This window comes from Anastrepha obliqua, chromosome 1 (genome assembly GCF_027943255.1).
Source record: "Anastrepha obliqua isolate idAnaObli1 chromosome 1, idAnaObli1_1.0, whole genome shotgun sequence".
Taxonomy (NCBI): domain Eukaryota; kingdom Metazoa; phylum Arthropoda; class Insecta; order Diptera; family Tephritidae; genus Anastrepha; species Anastrepha obliqua.
The window spans coordinates 163,242,269-163,265,195 of NC_072892.1; the positions used below are offsets into that span (position 1 = coordinate 163,242,269).

The 22,927-nt window shown below is 34.2% G+C and overlaps 1 protein-coding gene across 4 annotated transcripts in view; it reads right to left on the reverse strand.

Annotated features, from left to right (window-relative positions):
* Positions 1–22,927, reverse strand: part of LOC129239538 (uridine phosphorylase 1-like) — a 105,015-nt gene that overhangs the window by 9,845 nt on the left and 72,243 nt on the right. For 2 of the 4 annotated variants that reach the window (XR_008581858.1, XM_054875094.1), the window contains exons 1-2: positions 11,115–11,496; positions 1,376–1,499 (exon numbers count right to left, since the gene is read on the reverse strand). Coding sequence is in view for 3 of the 4 variants with exons in the window: in XM_054875094.1 (XP_054731069.1) it covers positions 1,376–1,499; positions 11,115–11,224 (234 nt within the window). In the remaining variant the exon portion in view is untranslated. Of the gene's footprint in view, positions 1–1,375; positions 1,500–11,114; positions 11,497–22,927 lie in introns of those variants that run through there. The other 2 variants (XM_054875116.1, XM_054875106.1) reach the window with 1 other exon arrangement.

Below are 22,927 nucleotides of genomic sequence, written 5' to 3' on the forward strand. Positions count from 1 at the left end.
TGTAATGACGTTTGGGGAATGCGTAATTCCAAAGAACGACGAGGAATGGACAAACCTGGGTTTTTTTCAACACTTCCATCTACAACAGCAATATTTTCAGCTGTTCTTGAGCGACGTGCACGGGTTTTATTCTTCACATCACTAGCTTGTCCCGAAACTCGAAATTTTTCACAAATTTCTGTACTGCGGTCCGACAAAGGCCTTCACGATGACCAAAAAATGTTCGAGTTTTACGAACCGTCTCTGCCATTTAATTGAATTTTAATAATTTGAATGCGTTGTTTAAGCGTTTACCGTTCCATTTTTATTAATGGCGTAGTTTCTACTTGTCAAATATCAAAAAATGACAGCTTCAAAAGTGACATCTTCCGAAATAGCGGCTATTCAAAATAACACCTGTTATTGCAGGACTCTTTATTAGAATGTTAATAAAATTTCCTTTTTAACATATGTTACATATCCAAGTATTTTTATAGATATACATATGTAGAGAGCTATAGATACTTAAGAGGTTATATAGAGTCAGAATTTTCAAAAAATCGATTGTTTTTTAATTTTTTTTTCTTCTTCTTAATGTACATAAATTTAAGAATATACACAGAAAATTTAACATCGTTCCGGTGAATATTTTCGAAGTTATTCGTAAGTTTCGTTAATTTGAAAAAGCGTTTCAGAGTGATTGAAAGTACTAGGCAAACTTTAAGCGCGTTTTTCTCAAAATGGTGTTTTCAAAGTCGGTGACCACCATTACTCGAAAACGGTTAAACCGATTATTCTCAAATCTTAACACGAGCTTCTTAAATATTTTTTTTTAGTAATTAATCGAAGATTTTTTCTCACCGATAAATATTTTGTTTATATAAATAATTTAAGGCTGAAATTTTGGTCAAAACAATTTTCTTTTTTTGAGAAAATTTAAATTTGCTAATTCCTTCGATCAATTGCTAGATTTAACATTGCTTTAACGAAATCTGTTTGGTGTTTTTTAATTTCAGAGGATCCAGTTCAGAGATATAGTGGTCACCGCAAAACGTCGTTTTTGAGAGGAGCTCCCGGAGATCAGCTGTTGCTCCTTTCCAAATAAATATTTCTACCAATACTAAGTCTTGAAACACAGGTAAAAAATAACATAATATGTGTATAAATTTTTAGATCAATAAATTTAAAAGTTTTTTCAGAAAATATTCTGGAAAATTCGCTTTTTTCGACCTTCTAACTGTATACAACTCCTTGAAATAATTTAGTGAAATTCACTAGGAAAGGAATTGCAGCACCTGCCCGCCCAATAATTACTAAATTAATCTTATATACCTACACATTTTACACAATTTTATAAATGCGTCATCACCATAATAATCCAATGAAATTTGCTTACTTTAACATCACCGAACATTTCATTCAAATCGTGACTTTCGCTGCCCAAAGCGAGATGATAAAGTATGTCTTGGTCCATTAATTCTATGTTGGAATTACGCAGCTTCACTGTGCCATCGGAATATCTAAGTGGCAAAAAAGAGGAGAAAGCTAAATTATAACAATTTCTCATTTTTCAAGGCGATCATAAATGTTAGTATGGAAGCTATGAGCTTTACAGCAAAAAATTAATAAAATATTACATAGAACAAATCAATATACCACAGATATATGTATACACACATACGTTCTATTTACGGTTAGTTTACTGACTAGATACTTAGAGCTTTTGATCAAATAAAAATATTGGACGGTCATAGCAATAAAATATCAATACAAGTACAGGTAAATTTCTTCTCATAAATGGATTCGATAAAAAACTCAAAGGTGCATAAAATTAAATTTCATTTCGTATATAATTTTTTTCAAAAATTTTCTAAAGTTTATTACATATTCAACACTCTTGTGGCCTTTTTAACGTTTTTAGTACAAATTAAGTAGTTTTAATTTCTTAACACTGAAATTTGGGAAATGCAAAAAAAAAAAAATATTGCTCGATTTTAAAAATTAACAAAAAAAATTGTTTAAAAAATAGTGAGACCAGAGTTATTTACGACTTTTATTCCAATAAAAAAAAAAGTTAAATTAAAAATAAAAATAAAATCAAGATGTCTTGAAGAAAAAAGATAAAAATAATACTATAAATTATTAAATTAAATTGATTTTGAATTTTATGCTACTCGTGCATGTTATTTTTTGGCATCTTTTTTAATGGAGTAATAGTAGAAGCAAACTAGGTTTAAGGACCTTAAAACTAGAGGGCGTAGAATTAACTATCTCTGGGGATATGAAGTATCTGGGAGTAATCCTCGATAAAGTCTTGACCTGGAAAGATCATTTATCATGCATCACAAATAAAGTTTTGACAGCAGCATTCACATGCCAAAGGCTTTACGGTAAAAAATGGGGTATGCGGCCAACGATGATGGAATGGTCGTATAAGACAATAATAGTGCCATTGATCACCTACCACCCTTCAGTATGATGGCCAAAGGTAAACGAAATGAAGACTCAGACACTTAACAAGGTACGAGATACAGAATAGCCTATTTGAGTATAACGGGAGCAGTGCCAACTTGCCCCACAACGGCTTTAGGTCACTGGAATCGTTAAATGGTCACTGGACTCATTCCACTCCATCTTGTAGCCAAACGGTCGGCAGCTAGTGCAGCCCTAAGGCTTCCAAACCATTTCATCTTAAAGAAGGTAATCTTACAGAATTCTGGATTCACTCCTGAACTCTCCGTGCCTGACGGTCTATGTCAAGATGGAAAGAACACTAAAATTCTCCAAGAAGAAAGCAGAAATGACATACAACTTTACACTGAACTAGCAGAACATTTGAAACTTAATTACCACATGAAAAAAATTGTGTAGCAGTAAATGGGAAGCGGGGTTGTGGATACAAGCCATTTACAATAATAATAATAATAATAGTAATGGAATAATACTAGTCTGCCGAAATAATTTCAACCTAGAAGAACAAAATACGCGATTTTACATATATTTGAAGTTTGTTGCGATTTTTTATAAATAAAAAAAAAACATTTCTTTCTCAAAATCCCCCAACAAAAAAATATTCAAGGTATCTTCAAGTACAAGTCCTCTTCTTTCGAATGCCGTTAAATTTGCTCCAAAAATTATCCGCAAAATTATTCACCCTATTGGAAGACTCATTTTTTTCGATTCGCGACAGTCGGTTCTACGTTACCGGAACGACCCGGATTTATATATCCGGCCAAGGATTGTCACTCCAGCAGCATTCCCCGTATGTAAGTATGGGCAATGTTTATGCTGCTACAACAGCTCATAATTTTTGCAAAAGGCGTCGTACGTCAAATAATCGAAATAAAGATTTCTATCGTCCAAAATAATATTTTTATTTAGCAAAAAATTTATTCAAAAAAAAAAAAATTGGCTGAATAATTTGTCTCGGAAAAAAAAACAAAAAAAAAAATATTAGATTGATTTAAAATTTATACTTCTCGATGTTACTTTTTGCCTTTTTTTTAATGGAATAACAAGAGGATTCCGAGATAAACATCGCGATTTCTAAAAAAATCCTTAAAAAATGTATTATTCTGGTTTCAGTTAAAATATTTTCGCTTAAATTACTCAGCCGGTGTAATTTTATTAAATAATTTTTTTTTAATTTTTACTTTTTTACTTCTCATTTATTGTTTTTTTTTAATTTTTTTTTTAAATTTAACTTTTTCTTGTTTTTAATTTTTACTTTTTTTATTTCCTATTTATGTATTTTTTAATTTTTTTTAATTTAATTTTTATTTCTTTAATATTATATTTAATTTTTTTTAATGCTTGTTTTTTATTTAATTTTTTTATTTTAATCTAATATACTTTTTTTTATTTGTACTTATTTTTATTTCCTATTTATTGTATGTTTTAAATTAAAAATTTTGTTTTTTAATTTAATTTAATTTGTTTTTTAATTTTTTTTTTAATTTAATTTTTTAAATTGTTTATTTTTACTTTTTTATTTTATTTTTTTTTAATATTTGTTTTTTATTTAATTTGTTTAATTTAATATACATTTTTTATTTATACTTTGCTTATTTCTTATTTATTTTAGTTTTTTAATTTTTTAAATTTTTTTTATTTCATTTAATATTATTAAAAATTTATTTTTTTTTTAATTTTTTTTATTTAGTTTCTAAAATTTTTTATTTTTACTTTTTTATTTCTTATTTATTTTATATTTTTTAATGCTTGTTTTTTATGTATTTTTTTATTTTATTTTATATTTTTAATTTTTATTTGTATTTTAATTTTTTTATTTTTATTTAAATTTTTTAATATTTTATTTCTTAATTTTTTGAATTTTTAAGTTTTTTTAAATAGTCTTAGTTTCCTTAACATACATATGTGCATATAAATGTAGCTCAATAATCATCAATAGTCTCCAACTATATTTAAGACCTTCAGCTTAATTTTTGGCTTCAACTAAACACTCGGAAATCCGTACCGATTCCAACTCAACATTGGTTTCATTCGAGCACTAGTTTTTACAGCGTGGGCCATGTAAAATTTGTTTTTTGAATCGGCTATAAAAAAAAACTAATCAATATTTTTTCAAACTTTTTTTTATTTTGAAGATTGAACATTGACATTTATGAATGAAAAATAATATCGTTCAAATGACTGCCATGACTGGGCTCCAATTTCATGAATGGCAACTTCGATTTCGTGTTTTAAAGCATCAATCGTCTTTGGATAGTTCGCATAGCATTTGTCCTTAACGGCTCCCTACAAAAAATAGTCCAACGGACTTAAGTCACAGCTCCGAGGCGGTCAATTGATATCGCAATTTCGGCTGATTATTCGGTTTTCAAAAACGGTAGCCAAAAATTCGAGTGTAACCTTGGCAGTGTGACAAATTGCACCGTCCTGTTGAAACCAAATGTCGTCCATGTCATCCTTTTCAATTTTTGGAAACAAAAACTCGTTGAGCATGTTACGGTAACGCTCGCCATTTACTGTAACCCCGGCTCCTCGCTTATTTTCGAAAAAAATGACCCGATGATGCCGACAGTGACTCGTTGTGGATGCATTTGCTTCTCCACAGCAACGTGTGGATTTTCTGAGCCCCAAATCCGACTTTAAGTAAATTATGAACACATTTGACATGTCATTTGCGTTACCATTCTCAAAAAAATAGGTGGTTCAAAAAGCAAACGCTATATGGCCCACCCTGTACTTGCTAAAACAACCTGCGCTCACAAATCGAAAACAACTGCTTGTTATTTAACTCTGACTTTATAGTGTTTACGATTTCTTTTTCATTTTTCATTTATTTTTACAATAATATTTACATGTACGAGTATGTATGTATGCGTGAATAAAAAAAATAACATTTGCTCGATTAAAACAAGAAAATATGTTTTTATGTGCAAAAAAACAAAAATAGAAATAGAATATTGAACAAAGAACAGCTGTTACAATTGATTAAATATGTAAGTACGTCTGTACCAAGCAATAATTTATTGATTAAGCAATAATTCCGTCTTATTTTTGATTGGTTAATAATCCACTCATTTCTAATGACGTCGTCAATTCTCATTCAAACTCAAAGGCCAAACGGCAAACATCAATGCGAGTATTATCAGCAAAACAAAAACAAATACAAAAAACAACAAACAAGTACAAAAAACAATTACCCCAAAAAAAAAAATATATAATATTATGACAAACCCAAATTTCTGCAATTGGCAAATAATTCCACATATTTTGAAGTTCATTTGATAAGAGCGAAGCGTCAAACGGAAATGTTCTATCAAAGGCACTAAAGCAATAATTTAATATATATAAAATGTTTTTATGAGTATGTCGCGCATACTGTGCTAATTGCGCGAATAAAAGGTGTAAAAGCAAAAAACAATGCAAGGAAAATGTAAGTAAATATAATAATAAACTTGAAAATCACAGCGAAACGTTTTCATTGATAATTTTCATAAGTGGTTTATAATATTGTACTATATGTATGTACATGTAAATGAGCACTGTAATTTCTCTTGTATACTTGTGCATGTATAATGGAGAGGATCAGTTTGTGTGAAACTATTTTTCTCAACATAGTTCAACTATGTTAAAATCCTCTTAAAACCCTGAACAATTTTGTTTCATCTAATATAAGTTCTGTTCATATTCTCTCTTTTCTGCTCGCTCAAAAATCCAGTAAGAATTAGCGAGCAACAAAATTCTTGAGAGCTTTGCGGCATTCTCTCTCAGAGAAGCGAGCGTAAAATTTGCATAAACAAGTTTCAATAACAGCTGATTGCTGCGGTTGCATGTTAAACGAAATAAAATAGCTAAATTTAATTTTTGGTTGAGCGTATTGTGATAAGAATTATAATAAAATTTATAATTTTACAGTTCGCATATATTTTTTATTTACCATGAAAATAACAACAAATTTTTGCTTACTGTTAGTCTTCTGTATGGACGTAGATTACTGAAAAAATCGCTATAAGTTCTGCTCTTGAATTTCCATCGTTAAATTCGAAGAACACACTCGAGCTTGACTTGTTTACAGTAGCACAGAAAACAAACTATGTGACACATCACGCTGAAATTTGCCATGTAAGCTTATAACAGTCCTACCAAAAAACAAAAAATTTATTTTTGCCATATGTCATCCGCGGACCGTTTTATTGATAACGTCTCGTTCATATTTGAGTAGAAGATATATGCCTTTCACAATTCTCTTATTCTGTTCATATAACAGCCATGTGAACAAATCTCTTTTGCATAAGCGCGAGTTATGTATAAGCCTTTGTTAATAACAGAGCGAATGTTATTAACACGGCAATAACACAATAGTAAATAGTAAACAAATGTTAAACAATATGAACGATGTTAAATGTTAAGAAATTAAATGTTAAGAACTGTTAATGAAAAAACAATGTTGGGGAACCTAAATTAAACAGTTCTAGTAACAACAAATACAAAAATAGTAAAAAGAAATGTTGAATGGAAAAATACCATTGCAACTGAACTTTTAGGTGGCGTGATGCTGTTCAAAAAATGCAGCTTTGTTTTAGATAATAAACAATTTATTTTCGAATGTATAGAGGAGTCTTAAGTTGACGTTGAAAATTAAAGTCATGTTTTCTGCTAACTACTCACTGTTTCATTTGAAATATATAATTCGCGCGTGTATAAAAAATCACTCGGTGGTACGAGATGTTCGTTAAATGAGAAATGAAGCAAATTTTTGAGAGATTAAATAAATATTTTTCAGAAGGGAACAAATAAAGTGTTCACGTCATTTCGCTAGAACACAAAAAACAAAAAAAAAAAAACACACAAAAAAAAAACATAAACAAAAACAAAAAACAAAAAACCAGGGTTTGCATTGCTGACTGTCAAATAGCAACAGCAATAGTAATTTGACTATTTCATTTTCAATGCATAGTCGTTTTTTGCGCAATAACCGTGACTATCGCTTTAGCTATGAAATAGCTGCATGTTAAATGGAAATGAAACATGCAAACACTCAAATGAACCGAACTGCTTAACTGACGACTATGAACGACGAATAAGTGTAAGCCGACAGCCACAGTTCTTCGTGTAACAGTTAACTATAACTATAACTATAACAGTTAACTAAAAGAACTATAGTTGTTTGAATGCATCATTGTAATAACTGCGACAATTGCTTATGCTGAAAACAGTGAAGCCAGCACGGAATTTCCTTACCGCATGCCCTTACCGTGCACAAAACTGAGCAAAACTATTTCCCGTAGATAACAGCTGTTTTAGTTGGTTACATACATACAAACAATATTTACAAAATACATCGGTGACAAAATGGATGAAGAAGACATCGAAATTTGCGACTTATTTCTTAATTTATTTCAACTATATATTTTATATACAAAATACAAGGACCAAAAAAAGTGCAGAAGGTATAAAGTTCGGCTATTAAATAGGAGTTGGGGCACAAGTTGTTATCAAATCCAAGTGTTCCGCCGAATGAAAACATTGGAGCCTGATAAATTGTTTTCACACACAAGGATGTCCCCGCCTGTGTATGAGCTGCTTTTGAAATTAGTGAGCAGTTCCTTGAGGAAGCCAAAATAGCGGATTGGTCCTGAGGAAACACTATCTTTAGTTTTGCTGTATGCATATTGAGAAAGCGAGGCTTCAAGTCGATTAATATTTATTTCTTATTGGTTGTTTAGATATTTGTCACAAGATGTAGTAGTTCTTTTATTATTGCAAAATTCAGGTACAATGTATACATATTTAAAAAACCACAGTATTCTCGTATACGCATATTTACAAAGTTTACATACTTAAAAAACCCAGCATTCAGGTATACGCATATGTACATATATTAACTAAATATGGGATATGTATCGATCATCGCTATCCAAGCTATTGTCGTAGTTATTACAATGATGCATTCAAACAACTATAGTTCTTTTAGTTAACTGTTATAGTTATAGTTATAGTTAACTGTTACACGAAGAACTGTGGCTGTCGGCTTACACTTATTCGTCGTTCATAGTCGTCAGTTAAGCAGTTCGGTTCATTTGAGTGTTTGCATGTTTCATTTCCATTTAACATGCAGCTATTTCATAGCTAAAGCGATAGTCACAGTTATTGCGCAAAAAACGACTATGCATTGAAAATGCCATAGTTGAAGTTCAGTCAGCAATTCGAACCCTGCAAAAAACAACACACCAAACAAACAATCAAATTCTGTGCGATTTATGATTTTCGCTGATAGTAATACTGAAATTTGTATGCGCTAATTAAAAATGGAAGAGACATCGAAGGCCAAAATTCAATTTCATGCGTTAAAAAAAGTATTTAACCATTTATAAAGCCAAGCACGTCTTTGGAAAGGTAATTCAAATATGGTAGCTTTCTTTAGAAGTAAATACTTCCTAAGATTTTGTGTGAGTTTTCGAAGAAATCAAATTCGTGTGATAGAACTAAAAAGTTAAATAAAAAAGTTAAACAAAAAAATTGTTTTTTCTGAAAATTTGTCCAATTAGCATAATATAAATATATTTCCCATATTTCAGTATATTCCATCACTCCCTTTAGTAATCGCAGCAGTAATAATAGCAACTCTTCAAATATCATCAAGCACGAAAACCAGAGACACAGTGAATATGGAAGGTGAGCTGCCAATTATGGGGTATTATATAATATTTAGCTTCATTTGTCATTTATTTTATTTAGTGAGATAATAAAAAATATGTGGTATGCCGAATGGAATAGAAATAATTAATAATAATGGGAATTCTTGTAAGACTTCTCAAAGATTCTAAATACTTATGGGTATTATTTTATTTACTTTTCTAATTGTGACAATTAAAAATTTCGCGATCAGTATTTTTTTGCTACAACTTATGTAACTATTATATGTATATTTACTTTAATATTATCTGCAAATGAATTGCCAGAATTTTTTATTTAATTCATTTGAAAGTCACTACAAGTCAGCTGAGCTTATTTTGCAGTTGCTTGGTGGTAGTGCGGCTATTCAAAGACACGCTTGGCCTCCATTGAAAAATTCAGATTTCTAAGTACAGATATTTATTTGCCTATATACAGATGCATGTGTGTACAAATGTAAACGCTTTGTGGTTATTTATGCAGAAGTAAAAATTATATATTTTTTTACAGCTCTCGAAAAATAATTTTCTTTTGATTAAGTGATTGTTTTTCTATATTTTTTTTATTTTCATTACTTTTATTCGAATTTTTTTAATTTTAATTTTAATTTAATTTTATTTAAGTTTTTTTTATTTTTTATATTTTTCTAATTTAATTTTTTTTTTAATTTCTTTTAAAATATATTAATTGTTTTGTTTTTTATTTGTTATTTCTTCTAATTTATTTATTTTAAAAGTGTTTCTTCTTTTGTGTTATTTATTTCTTTTGTTTTAATTTTTTTCTTTTTTAATTTTTTTATTTCTTCTAATTTAATTTGGTTTGCTTTTTAATTTCTTTTATTTTAATTGTTTTTTCTTTTGCTTAATAATTTTTTTTTCTTAAATTTCTTTTATTTAATTTTTGTTTTGTTTTTTATTTGTTCTAATTTAATTTTGCTTGCTTTTTAATTTCTTTTATTTAAAGTTTTTTTTTGATATTCTATTTCTTCTAATTTAATTTAGTTTGCTTTTTAATTTCTTTTACTTAAATTGTTTTTTTTTTTTTTATTTGTTATTTCTTCTAATTAATTGTTTTTTTATTAATTGTTTTTTGGCTTAATTAATTTTTATTTAAATTTTTTTGATGTTTAATTTCTTCTAATTTAATTTTGTTTACTTTTTAATTTTTTTGTCTAATTTTTTTGTTTTTGGTTTTTTATTTCTTCTAATTTTTTTTTGATTGCTTTAATTTCTTTTATTTTAATTGTTTTTTTTCATTTGTTATTTTTTTTATTTAATTATTGTTTTTTTACTTGTTTTTTCTTTTGTTTTATTTATTTATTTTTTTTTAATTAATTTTTTTTTTTTTTGATTTTTTATTTCTTGTAATTTAATTTTGTTTGCTTTTCAATTTCTTTTATTTTAATCAAATTTTTTATTTTTTCTAATTAAATATTTTTTTGATTTTTTATGTTTCATTTATTTATTCATTTTTTATTTTTTATTGTTTTTTTTTCTTTTATTTATTTTTGGATTTTGATTTTTTTTATTTAAATTAATTTTTGTTTCTTCTAATTTAATTTTGTTTGCTTTTAGATTTCTTTTATTTAAATCTTTTTTTATTTTATTTTTCTACTAATTTAATATGTTTTTAATTTTTTATTTATTTTGTTTTTGTTTTTTAAATTCTTTTAATTAAATTATTTTTTATTTCTTCTAATTTAGTTTTGTTTGCTTTTTAATTTCTTTTATTTTAATCTTTTTTTAATTTCTATTTCTTTTGTTTTATTTTTTTCCAAGTTCTTTTATTAAATTTTTTTTCTAATTTAGTTTTGTTTGCCTTTTGATTTCTTTTATTTTAACCTTTTTTAATTTTTTTCATCTATTTAAATATTTTTTTGATTATTTAGTTCTTCTGTTTCCTTTATTTATTTTTATTTTATAAACATTTTGTCTTTTTGATTTCTTAGTGCTAAGAATATTATTTCATTAAAGACTAAGTACGCTTAATACCTGGTCCATACACACACCGACGCATGAAATTCGTACTCAGAATCTTCGTAGTCATCATTGCAGTGTTGGCAATCTTTGCTATTTACTGCTATTAGACCAGTTGGTGGCATTTTGTTTTTTATTTTTCTCTCTTTCTTTTAGCAAATTTATAGTTTATTTAATACCTAAAGTTGGCAATTTAAGATTGAGGAACTCTTTTTTTCACCAACTAAACCACACTTTTCAGGATACTTTTCTTGCTGAATTCTTTTTAACAAGGATTTATAACAGTTATTTTCCCTTCACACAATAATTGACAATTTTAAGCAACTCGGATTTCGTACTCAAACAGCAGTCGCGAAATTCAAAGCAACACAACACACGACTTGAACACTTCCAACGCTCAAACTCGACTGATTTAGCTTTTGCCGCGTCAAAACAGTTTTAATATAAATTAACAATACAGTGCGTCTATAGAAGAACATACATGTTCACATACACACATACATACGGACACATGTATATAAGAGAGTATATTGAGGAATGGGCATATACATCTTCAGCCTTCTTTTTTGTATTGGAGACATGCCTGCATTACCCTGTAGGGAATTCCGATAGTTTGAAATTGATGCGCTCCTTATGAATTTAAGTTCATGACTAGAGGCGACTTCGAGACAGGAAAGTTGACAAGGAAGACCACTTCGCTTCTACTTATACGCAGAGGGTGAATTTTTCCTGGTAATGGCCAAAAAGTGTGAGAAATTTGTCTCCCGCTTATTACTATCTTTTTTTTTTAAGTACAAAACGGGCACGGAATTTGATTTGTTGGAGCTTTCTTGGACGAATCGTGGAAGAATACGAGAGCTGGTGCAGCCTTCAGAAAAAAAAATATATTAATATAAATAATAATATTTTTTAAAATTATTTTCTAAAATATTTTTTAATTATTTAAAACAATATATTTTTTTTTAATATTTCTTTAAATAGAGTTGACACAAGCTTTAAAAAAAATATAATAGATATTTAAAAAAAAATACTTTTTTTATTTTTAAATATTTAAAAATATATTTAATATTTAAAAAAAATTTCAAAATAAAAAAAAATTTTTAAATAATTGTTTTTAATATTTAAAAATTGGAATATTTAAAATTTATTTATTTTTTTAAGTTTTAATATTTTTTAATCATTTAAAAAAACAATTTTTTTTAAATACAGCTGGTACAACCTTTAGGAAAAAGTAAATATTTAAAAAAACTTTTTTAATTATAATTTTTAATATAAAAAAATATATTAATTTTTAGTACCCTTTTGGTTGGGCACCTATTGCGGCGCGTCCCAGGTGGTGGATAGGGTACGCCACAGTTATCTTCTGTGGTTAAGTAGGTCATAGCCTTGGTAAAAGCCTACTCGCGAACCAGCCTAGTTCTTGTCAACCAACAACTATGGTAGGGGGAACAACATGTAGTGCAGTGTTACTGCACGCGTGCCGTAACTGCCATAATTGCTGGCAGTGACCCATATCCACTTCGGTGGAAGGCGAGAAGCCACTCGTATTAGTAGGTCATGTCTCTGCTAATACGAATGGAGTAAACATGGACTCACGGGGAGAAGGCCACTTCCTTATATCAAAGGCTACCAATCCAAGGTGGAACAGCATACGCCGAGGGATGCATGGCTTAGGGTGAGCTAAGTCGCTAGTATGCGGACTCTGGGGCACCTGTCGCACCCCAGTTTAAATTAGACTTACCACGGCATAGGGCTCTGGCGTGGCGAACCCCATTATTTCCCTACTAAAATCTCTGGTTACGACTGCTGACTCGTCAGCTGAGTGACCGCCCCGCAAAAATGAACAAAACTAACATAAAACAAACAACACAACAAAAAATTCCTTCCCGACGCGGAAGACCTGTTGGCTCCACCAAACTAATGGCGGAGTCAAAAACCACCCCTTCGGTGGCTAAAGTGCTCACTAAGAGCAAGACCGTCAGGGAGACACCACCGCACTCCCAGGTGGCTTCTACTTCCTCCAAAACCGACTCGGCTGCGGAGAACCCATTGATCACCAAATCTGTTTTGCCAGAAACTGGGAAAACAAGTCGGACAGAAGTCTCCAAAAAACCCATCCCTCCTCATCTCCGTCGATACAGAGATCGAAGACGCGCCACATTCCTTATGGAAAAGTTCGGCAAAACCCCTGAGGAGGAGCTGTCCGACCAACAAAAGTCAACTCTCGGTTGGGCCCGGGAAGTCCTTCGGAAGTATGAGGCATCCAAAGAGAAACCGAGTGCAGCTAAGCGGCAGCGGTCTTCAGAGGATCCTTCTAGCTCCAACGACCCCAAGAAGCATAAAGCTTCCTCTGAGGTCAAATTACGCAAGTTCTGCGAAGTTGCCAGAGATAGTCTGGTCATGGCGGTGGTGGATAAGAGCCACCCTGACGGTTTCATCTCTCCATCAAACTGGAAGATTGTGGAGAGAAAACTCCAGTTGGGATACCTGGACGTTCTGAAGCAGAACCCAGGGCCTCCTCCTTTCTGCTCTGACGCGGGATGGTTCCAGGCAAGGGTCAAGTTGATCGCGTGCTCGGATCAACGTTCGGTCAGCCTGTATGGCAAGGCCCTCGACCGACTCGGCGAGGTATGGCCCGGAGCGAATCTCCAACTTATCAAAAAGAGCGATATCCCCAACAAACCCCGCGGCAGAGCAAGAATTCCTGTAGAGCCATCCGATCCGGAAACCATCCTGGAGCTACTGAAGATCGGAAACCCGAACCTACCCACCGAAAACTGGAGGGTAGTTAAGGTGGAAGAGCCTTCAGGAAACTCCAGACATGTCACGCTGCTCCTGGACCAGGAAAGCGTTCAAGCACTGGACGACCGCAAGGGGATTGTGGCATTCGGGTTCACTACCATTACCATTTGGACCTATCAGCCGAAAAATCTCCTCGCACCCAGCGAAGAGAGTACGGCGGCCCCCGAGATGGATGTCGATAAGCCTCTCTCACAAGTTTCGACGATTGAGTCCGATTCGGAATCAAACAGCGAACTTGTGGGAAACTTATTCAACATTCAACTCGAGGACGAGGATAGTCTCTTAGATAGCGGTGATGACGCGAACGCCACAGTCATCAAATGCCCGTCTAAAAGTGCTGCAGATTAATCTGCACCACTCTAAGGCTGCCTCGGCAGCCCTCATTCTTCGTCTCTCTGACCTCAGAGAAGACATCATTCTCATCCAAGAACCTTGGATATCAAACAACAAGATATGCGGCCTGAAAGATAGGCACTACACCTTGTTTCAAGGTGAGGCTAACGTCAGATCGCGCTCTTGTATTCTCATTCGAAAACATATTAATGCTTTTCTTCTTCCCTTTAGCAATGCTGACACCACTGCCATAGAGGTTGAAGCAGTCCACGGCCCGATTTGGATTGTGGCGGCTTACATGCCTTACGACGCAGCGGAGGCGCCTCCTCCTGAAGCAGTGAGGAGGCTCGTCAATACGGCGCATCTGAACCAGAAACGCATCATCATTGGAGCAGACGCTAATGCCCATCATATTGTTTGGGGTAGTACAAACAACAACACACGAGGTGAGCAACTCTTTGACTACATTCTAGCGAATAAGCTTGATATATGTAATAGAGGTGATGTCCCTACGTTTCTTAACTCGTCTAGAAGAGAGGTACTCGATATTACTCTTGCTAGCGAATCATGTACACAACTGGTGCAGGACTGGAGCGTTGATAAACAGCACTCTTTTTCCGACCACCAATATATAACATTCACCTTAAAAGCCGAAACGGCAAAACCCATGAAGTACCTTAACAAAAAACGTATGAATTGAATCAAATATAAAGAACATCTTGCCAATGGACTTCCTGATATCAGGCAGTTTGAAATGGCAAATAAAAACGATATCGAAAACGCTGTCAACATGATAACGAAGACGTGTCAAAGCGCAGCACGACAATCTTGTCCCCTGACAAAAACAGGAGGTAAGCATAAACCTTTTTGGTGGACTCCAGAAATCTCAGAACTTCGCAATCGAACTCGGAAACTCTTTAACCAATCTAAAATTACAGACGAATGGGAAGAATATCGACAATGTCTCAAAGACTTTAAGAAAGCTGTCAGAAGTGCAAAACGCACATCCTGGCGATCATACACTCAAGAATTAGAGAACACCTCAGAAGTAAGCAGACTACGCAAGATTCTTGCATCAAACCCAGTCTCTCCCAGTTTTATCATGACTCAAGATGGAACTTGGACTACTTCAACTGACCACACTCTTAGAATACTTCTAGAATCTCACTTTCCAGGCTGTGTTGCCAACCTACCTGCACTTCCCAGCACTCCTCAGAGTAATTATGGGATTAGATCAGATCTAATCAGCTCTAATAGTATCTCTACAGCAATACTAAGCTTTAAAAAATTTAAATCACCAGGTCCTGACAACATCATTCCAGCAGAACTTCAAGAAGGACTGGAAATTCTACTGCCTTGGTTAACAAGGATCTTTAACAAGTGTTTAAATCTCTCTTACCTTCCGACAACTTGGAAGAAATCGAAGGTAGTATTCATTCCGAAAACGGGGAAACCTTCACACTGCAAAGCAAACGACTTCAGGCCCATTAGCCTAACCTCTTTTTGCTTAAAGGCTTTTGAAAAAGTCTTAGATGAGCAAATCAAAACCCAACTTGATACTAAGTTGATCTCTGAGGCACAACATGCCTACACTAAAGGGAAATCGACTGAAACGGCACTTCATTCACTGGTGCAAACAGTGGAAACTTCCCTTCACAATAAGGAGTACTCTCTTGTCGCATTTATGGACATAGAAGGTGCTTTTAATAATATTGAACCCAACGCTATTTTATCTGAAATTGCCAAATTGGGTATTAATTACTCCATCCGAAAGATGATCGAACAAATGCTCCAAAATAGAATAATCACTTCAGAGCTTGGGCTAAGCCGCATGAGAATGTACGCCGTCAAAGGCACCCCTCAAGGCGGAGTACTTTCACCCCTTCTCTGGAATCTCGCTGTAAACAGTTTGCTTCGAAATCTCGAAAAAGCAGGCTGCAAGGTTGTAGCCTATGCAGATGATATTGCTCTCTGCGTGTCAGGCAAACACCTGAATACCCTCACTGAGCTCATGCAACGCTCAATCAATATTCTGTCAAAATGGTGCACCGAATGCGGACTAAATGCGAATCCAGCAAAGACAGATCTTGTTCTCTTCAATAGGAAACAACAATCTCCTCCACTGCAAACAATAACTTTAAAAGGGGAATCATTACTCCTATCTGACTCAGCTAAATATCTAGGAGTTATTCTAGATAGGAAGTTGAGTTGGAAATTGAACATCGAAAACAGATGTAAAAAAGCTTTCATAGCTCTCTATACTTGTAAGAAAGCTATAGGCAAAACCTGGGGTTTTTCACCTCGGATCATTTATTGGATATATACCTCGATCATCAAACCGATACTCTTCTACGGTGTGGTTGTATGGTGGACAGCACTCGAAAAACGGTGCAGAGTAGCCACAATTGATCGAGTTCAAAGAACAGCCTGCCTCCTGATAACAGGATGCTTAAGTACAACACCTACTAAGGCTTTAAATACGATGCTTCACTTGTTCCCTATCGATCTGGCTGGCAAAGCGATTGCAGCGAAAGCAGCGACAGGCATGAATGCTATATCGAAATGGAATAAGTATCTTGGCCATTCGGCCATACTGAACAGGAACACTGTTATCTCTTCCGACATAGACTATCATGTAAGTCTTCCATCACCACCCTTGCTATTCTCCTGTTCACTCCCAACTAGGGAAGAATGGAAGACAAATCTAACCGAAATCGATGGCCCACTGATTATATATACAGATGGTTCAAAACAAGACGGTAAAGTGGGATTTGGAATCTTTTCCAAATCCCCTCACATCAATCTATCATTTAGATTACCCGACTACTGTAGCGTATTCCAAGCGGAAGTATGCGCTATCTGGTATGCTGCGAAAACTCTCTTAGAAAATAGAATATCACTAGAGGATATCCGCTTTTTCACCGACAGTCAAGCGGCCGTTCGAGCACTCAGCTCCTCTTATACCCACTCAGATGTGGTTCGATCCTGTCTCTTATCTCTTAACGAGATAAGTGTTCAGAATTCTGTCCAAGTTATCTGGATACCGGGTCACAGTGGATTCGAAGGTAACTGCAAAGCTGATGAGCTCGCAAGAGCTGGATCTGCGCAATCAAATGTTAGTAACTTACCCACAATCCACATTCCGCTCTCAACATGTAAATTACTCATTGATCGAGAATTTCACAGCATTGCTGATCGGAGGTGGCGAGTGGATACTACTTGCGTTACGACCAGACAAATCTGGCCATCCTACAATCTGAAACAGACAAAAACCCTTATAAGTCTTTCGAAACACGAACTAAGGCATATAATATCTCTTATCACCGGCCACTGCCTGTTGGGCACTCACGCACGTCGGCTCGGGGTTCCTCAAAACGACCTGTGCAGATACTGTGAGGACGAAGATGAGGAAGTATCGAGCAGACATTTGCTGTGCAGTTGTCCCGGTCTAGCCAGAAGTCGCCTCGCTCTTCTTGGCTCTCCAACAATTGACAATCTTTCAGTACTCTCGAACCTGAAAATCGAATCTCTCATCAAATTCTCGAAACGAATTAATATCTTTGACCAAAATCCACAATAAAAATCTCGGTTAGGTGGGGAAATCATATAACATAATGAGCTCCAGGGCAACACAACGGACCCAACTTGCGGTCTATGTGGCACTCCGATGCGGGGTCACCCTTAAACCAACCAACCAACCAACCAATTTTTAGTATTAAAAAAATATTTTTTTTTAATATTTAATAAAAAATTTAATTTAAATTAAATTTAATAATAATTTAAATATTTAAAAAAATGTAACAAAAAAAATTTAAATTTTTTTTTAAATATCTAAATAAATATTAAAAAATATAAAAAAAAATATTTTTTTAACTTTTTAAAATTTTTTTAATATTATTAAAAAAAAAGTTTTTTAAGTTTCTTTTTAATATTTTGTTTTAAAATTTTTTTTAATATTTCTTTTTTTTAAATATTGAATATTAATATTTAAATATTTAATACTATTTTTTGTTTTGAAAATTATACTGCTTTTTAGAATAAATACTGAGCTATAAGAACATCGAAGAGGTTCCCACGACAGTCGGTTCTACGTAACCGGAACAACACGGATTTATATCCGGCCAAGGGCTGTCCCTTCAGCAGCATTCCCCGTATATATATGGGAATTGTTTATGCTGCTACAACAATAATAACAACGACCTCGAAGAGTTTCGAGTTGGCTTAATTTTTAAACTAATAAAAATGAAAAATATGCAGAAGGGCAAATATTTATACTTAGTAAATCTAGAAATACATGATTTCTTACAGACTACAACAAAAATACTTAACGATAATAGTTCATACTTTTCTATATAATTCTTCCTCTCCTTTATTTGCTATTCATATTCGAAAGTAAGCGAACACATAATTACAATTTTTTTAAATAAGAATTTTGAACTATATTTCAAAATAATTCGCCGCCTCTAACTGCTTCCAGGAGGTGATCCACCCGATGCATGTATATTGATCCATTGCCTTATGTTCCTCAGCCAAACTGATTCCGCTCGATACCTCTTCTTCCTTCGATCTTGCCCTGCAGTATGAATTATAGCAGTTGATATATCGGATTTCGCAGAATATGACCCAGATACGATGTTTTTCTGCGTTTGATACACCTGAGTAACATAGCTCTTTGTCACCGTGAACTCTTCACAGCACTTCTTCATTAGAAATTTGCTCGCTTCAGGGTATTTTAAGTAATCTTCGGAGAAGCCACATTTCAAATGCTTCCAGGCTTCTCATGACTGCCAATTTTATGGTCCATATTTCTATGCCATACAGCCGAACTGCTCATATATAGCATTCTGTTCAATTCATTAAGTGACAATTTGAAAGTTTGCTTAGAAGATGAAGAATCAAAAGCCAAGGATATGAAATTTTATCAAATTCTTGCAATATTCAATGTAACGGAGCATAAGAGCCAGAAACCGTGCTAACCCATGCTAACTAAAGAATAAATCATAAGGCAGATGGTTTTGTGGAATGTAAAAATAAATGTACTCTAAAAGAAGAGGACTCATCAGCAATTTCTTTTTCTTCTTTGTTCCTATGTCCTGGAACCCAGATCAGAGAAATGTTACCTGCACACCCAAGATATTTGATTTCCTGCTTACAGGAGTTTACCAATTTCGTTCTGCACCATGGCGTCGTCAGAGCCTTGATCACGGCTTGACTATCGGAGAAAATGTTAGTATCTCCCTTGCTCCCGCGTTCGCTAAGCATTTTGCATGCCTGCAGGATCGCAAAGACTTCTGCTTGAAAAACAGATGATTTAGAGAAAACCTCTGCTCCGACTCCCGATTCCATCTTGGAACCGTCATTGAAGACAGAGGTGCAGATTTCCACCTTCTATTTTGTAAAGACTTCATATTTATTAAGACCCATCTTGCATCATATGAACTTAAACGGAATTTTCCGGAATGAGCGAATTGGCATTCTGAGCGACAGTCAGGCAATTTTGAAGGCTCTGTCGTCTTGTAAGATTAAGTCCTCAGTGTTCCTTGAGTGTATCGAGAAACTGAATCTACTAGGAACGCACAATCGCATCCGGCTTATTTGGGTTCCAGAGCACAGGTGAGGCTGCGGCCTCATCATTAATAAGGCCCAAGCCCTTCCTTGCTATGGGACAACATACCATCAAGGAGAGTCTTAAGAGTGAAAAGCAAGGACTAAGAGAGGTTTTCTGGCATCAAACTAAGGGGCTACGCCGGGCGAAATCCTAATTGGAAGGATTCAACCACAAGTGGTTTAAAAAACTCATAAGCCCCCACAAGGATAGACTGAGAATGCTCACGACGGGCATTCTCACAGGTCACTGCAGCATGCGTAGTCACCTGCTCATGATCGTGATATGGTTTACTTACTCTTGTCGTTTCTGCGACCAATCCCAGGTGATTCCAAAGTACCTTCTCCTTGAATGTAGCGCTAAAGTGTGGAGAAGGTTGAGATATTTAGTTTAATAAGGGAACGGGGTCTGGATGAGGAACTGTGATGAGTAGAGGCCACAAAAGATCATGAGGTGGAAGTGCAATCATCGTAGAGATTCTAATCTAATCTGTATCATACAAAGGAATCGGATTAACAAAACTAAGCGATCTAAGAGCGAAACAAAGAAAGCTCTTTTTATTTCGTTAAAGTCTATTAGTAATGGCAAAGATGATGTGGCCTCCATATAAATACAGTAAATTCCAACTTACATCGTACAAGAGAGGTAAATAGTATTGTAACTTTAGCGTGTCTGGATCAGTAGTCTCAACTGACATATAAAAGGATTTATTTACAATTATGATAGCATGAGATTTTTATGAAGCAAAAATACATATCTTAAAAAATATAAAAAAACTGCTTATTAGTGATCCTCTAAGCCAGTAGACCATTAGTCCTCAAGTAACTAGTTCCCATTTCACGCAATAGTACTAATGTATACTGTAATAATGAATCTCATTTCACTATTTCACATATTTTCGGCTAATTACGGATGCGGTGTTCTTATACACTCCAACAACACGCTTCAGACTTTGATTGGTAAGATATGGGAAATTCACAAAATTAATTTGAGCAGAGAAACAGCTACGTGGAGAGTGCTATTACTCGTATATATTCTTTTTTGAAAAAAAAAACAGCTTCTCCTTTATTATTTCTTTTCTTTACTATTTTAAGGGTTGTCGAAGTATATAAAATATACCTACCCTTATTCCTGATTTGCGCTGGTTACCATTCACTACCGACTAACTGTCTTTTGATTGATAGTTATGAGCAATCAGACTATACATTTTTCTTTGTTCACAGTTTATGCTCTGCATTAAGCTCTTGAATTTCCACTGTAGTGCAATAATTACTGCATTTAAAATTGTGCTGACGCTAGAAATGAAGCTGGACCATCATAGAAAACGCCATGCCAAGTTCGCTAATTGGGCGCTGGAAATGTTGGAAATTTCTATTCTCTCCTTTACTTTCCTTTTTGATTTTATAAATGGGGTCATTGACTCCCCATTGCTACTGAAGAAAATCAATTTCAATATTCCAGAGCAAAGTTTACGGAATCATGATTTTTTCTGGTTAGGGATGGTAAGAACTAATTACGCTTCCAATGCTCCGATTTCTAGAACTCTGGAAGATTGTAATTCGCTTTCAAATCATACTCGCCCGGATTTTTCTTCCACAAATAATCGCTTCAAATTGCTACTGAATGAATTGTTCAACTAAATTCTTGGTATTATCTAATAATTTTCCACTGTAAATTATAAGAAATGCTATCTTTTTCTTTCACTCATTACAATTGAAACTAGTTAATTATAAGTTTAATTTTACTTTGATTAATTTATTTAACATTAATGTGTTTTCATAGTCCATAAGAAATACTGTATTTTTTATACTATTAATTGAATAAATAATTGAATTTGCTAATTTTTGCCAAAAAGTTATCTCGTACGATCGAGCCGTTTGATACAAAATAAGGCTTCAGACAACTGTTATCATCGGCCGTACTTGGCAACACTCTACAAGGCTCTCATCATGCCCGTCCTAACGTATGGCGCAGAAGCGTTGACGATGACAACATCTGATGAAGTTCACCTTGGAGTGTTTGAGAAAAAGATTCTGCTCAAGATTTTTGGGCATTTGCGATGGAACGTTGAGCTGTATGAGATCATGCCGTCCGAACGGATACAAACGCTCCGGCTCTGAAAGTATTTGATGCGGTACCACCTGGTGGTAGCAGAGCAAGAGCGAGGCCTCCTCTGCGTTGGAAAGATCAGGTGGAGAAGACCGTGGCTTCATTTGGTGTGTCCAACTGGCGTAGGTTGACAGGAGAAGAAACGACTGGCGCGCTTTGTTAAGCTCGCTTATCGCGCCAATGAAGAAGAAGAAGTGTGGGGAATGTTTCTTCTGCTACAATAACAACGACCTTTCTTGTATAAATTTGAGAATAAGTGATTTTTTCTTTATAAGTGCGTCTGAATGAGGAATCGAGTCCAGGGATTCAAATTCGGTCGGTCCTCCTGTTTCTACATGCTGTAGGGAAGGTTAGGGCAGCTAATAGGTACAAATGAACTAATCTACGAGTACTTATATACTCGCAGAGTTTTGCATTTACTTTGGCCAAAACTTGGTGCACGAAGAACACCGAGGTTACTGGTTGTCTTAAAAATAAATATACCGCTTTTCGCATGAAAACTAATGTAGCACTGGATTATTGACTAAATAACGATTTATGTTTGAGTTGTAGAGTTGAGGAAGAGTTATGAGTCCTTTCAACGTTCAAACGCGCCTTCAAAGGGGAGCGATTTCTCTGAGCGTCCGGCTAGTTTAGGCAGAGTCTCATAGGAAGGACTCATTTTGTTCGCCAAAAGATCGAAATGGCTTAAGGGCAAATAGGAGGAAATCTTCCTTAGTAGCACAAGAGACGACAGTGGCCACCGAGTAAACTCTTTTTAAGATCAGATCGATTTCTCTTGTCTCTGCCAGTAGACATGGCGCACACCGGGTGTTAATGAATTGGATTCGTTTAATGCTAGCCCAAATAATCGTCCCGGTGCGGGCGGAGGAGGATTTGCTGGTTTCCTCCGGGGTTAATATAGGCTGCCCCCAAGATGGTGTGCTGTCTCCATAGCTATGGTGCATGGTGATGGAAAAGTGGATGGATGGATGCAGTG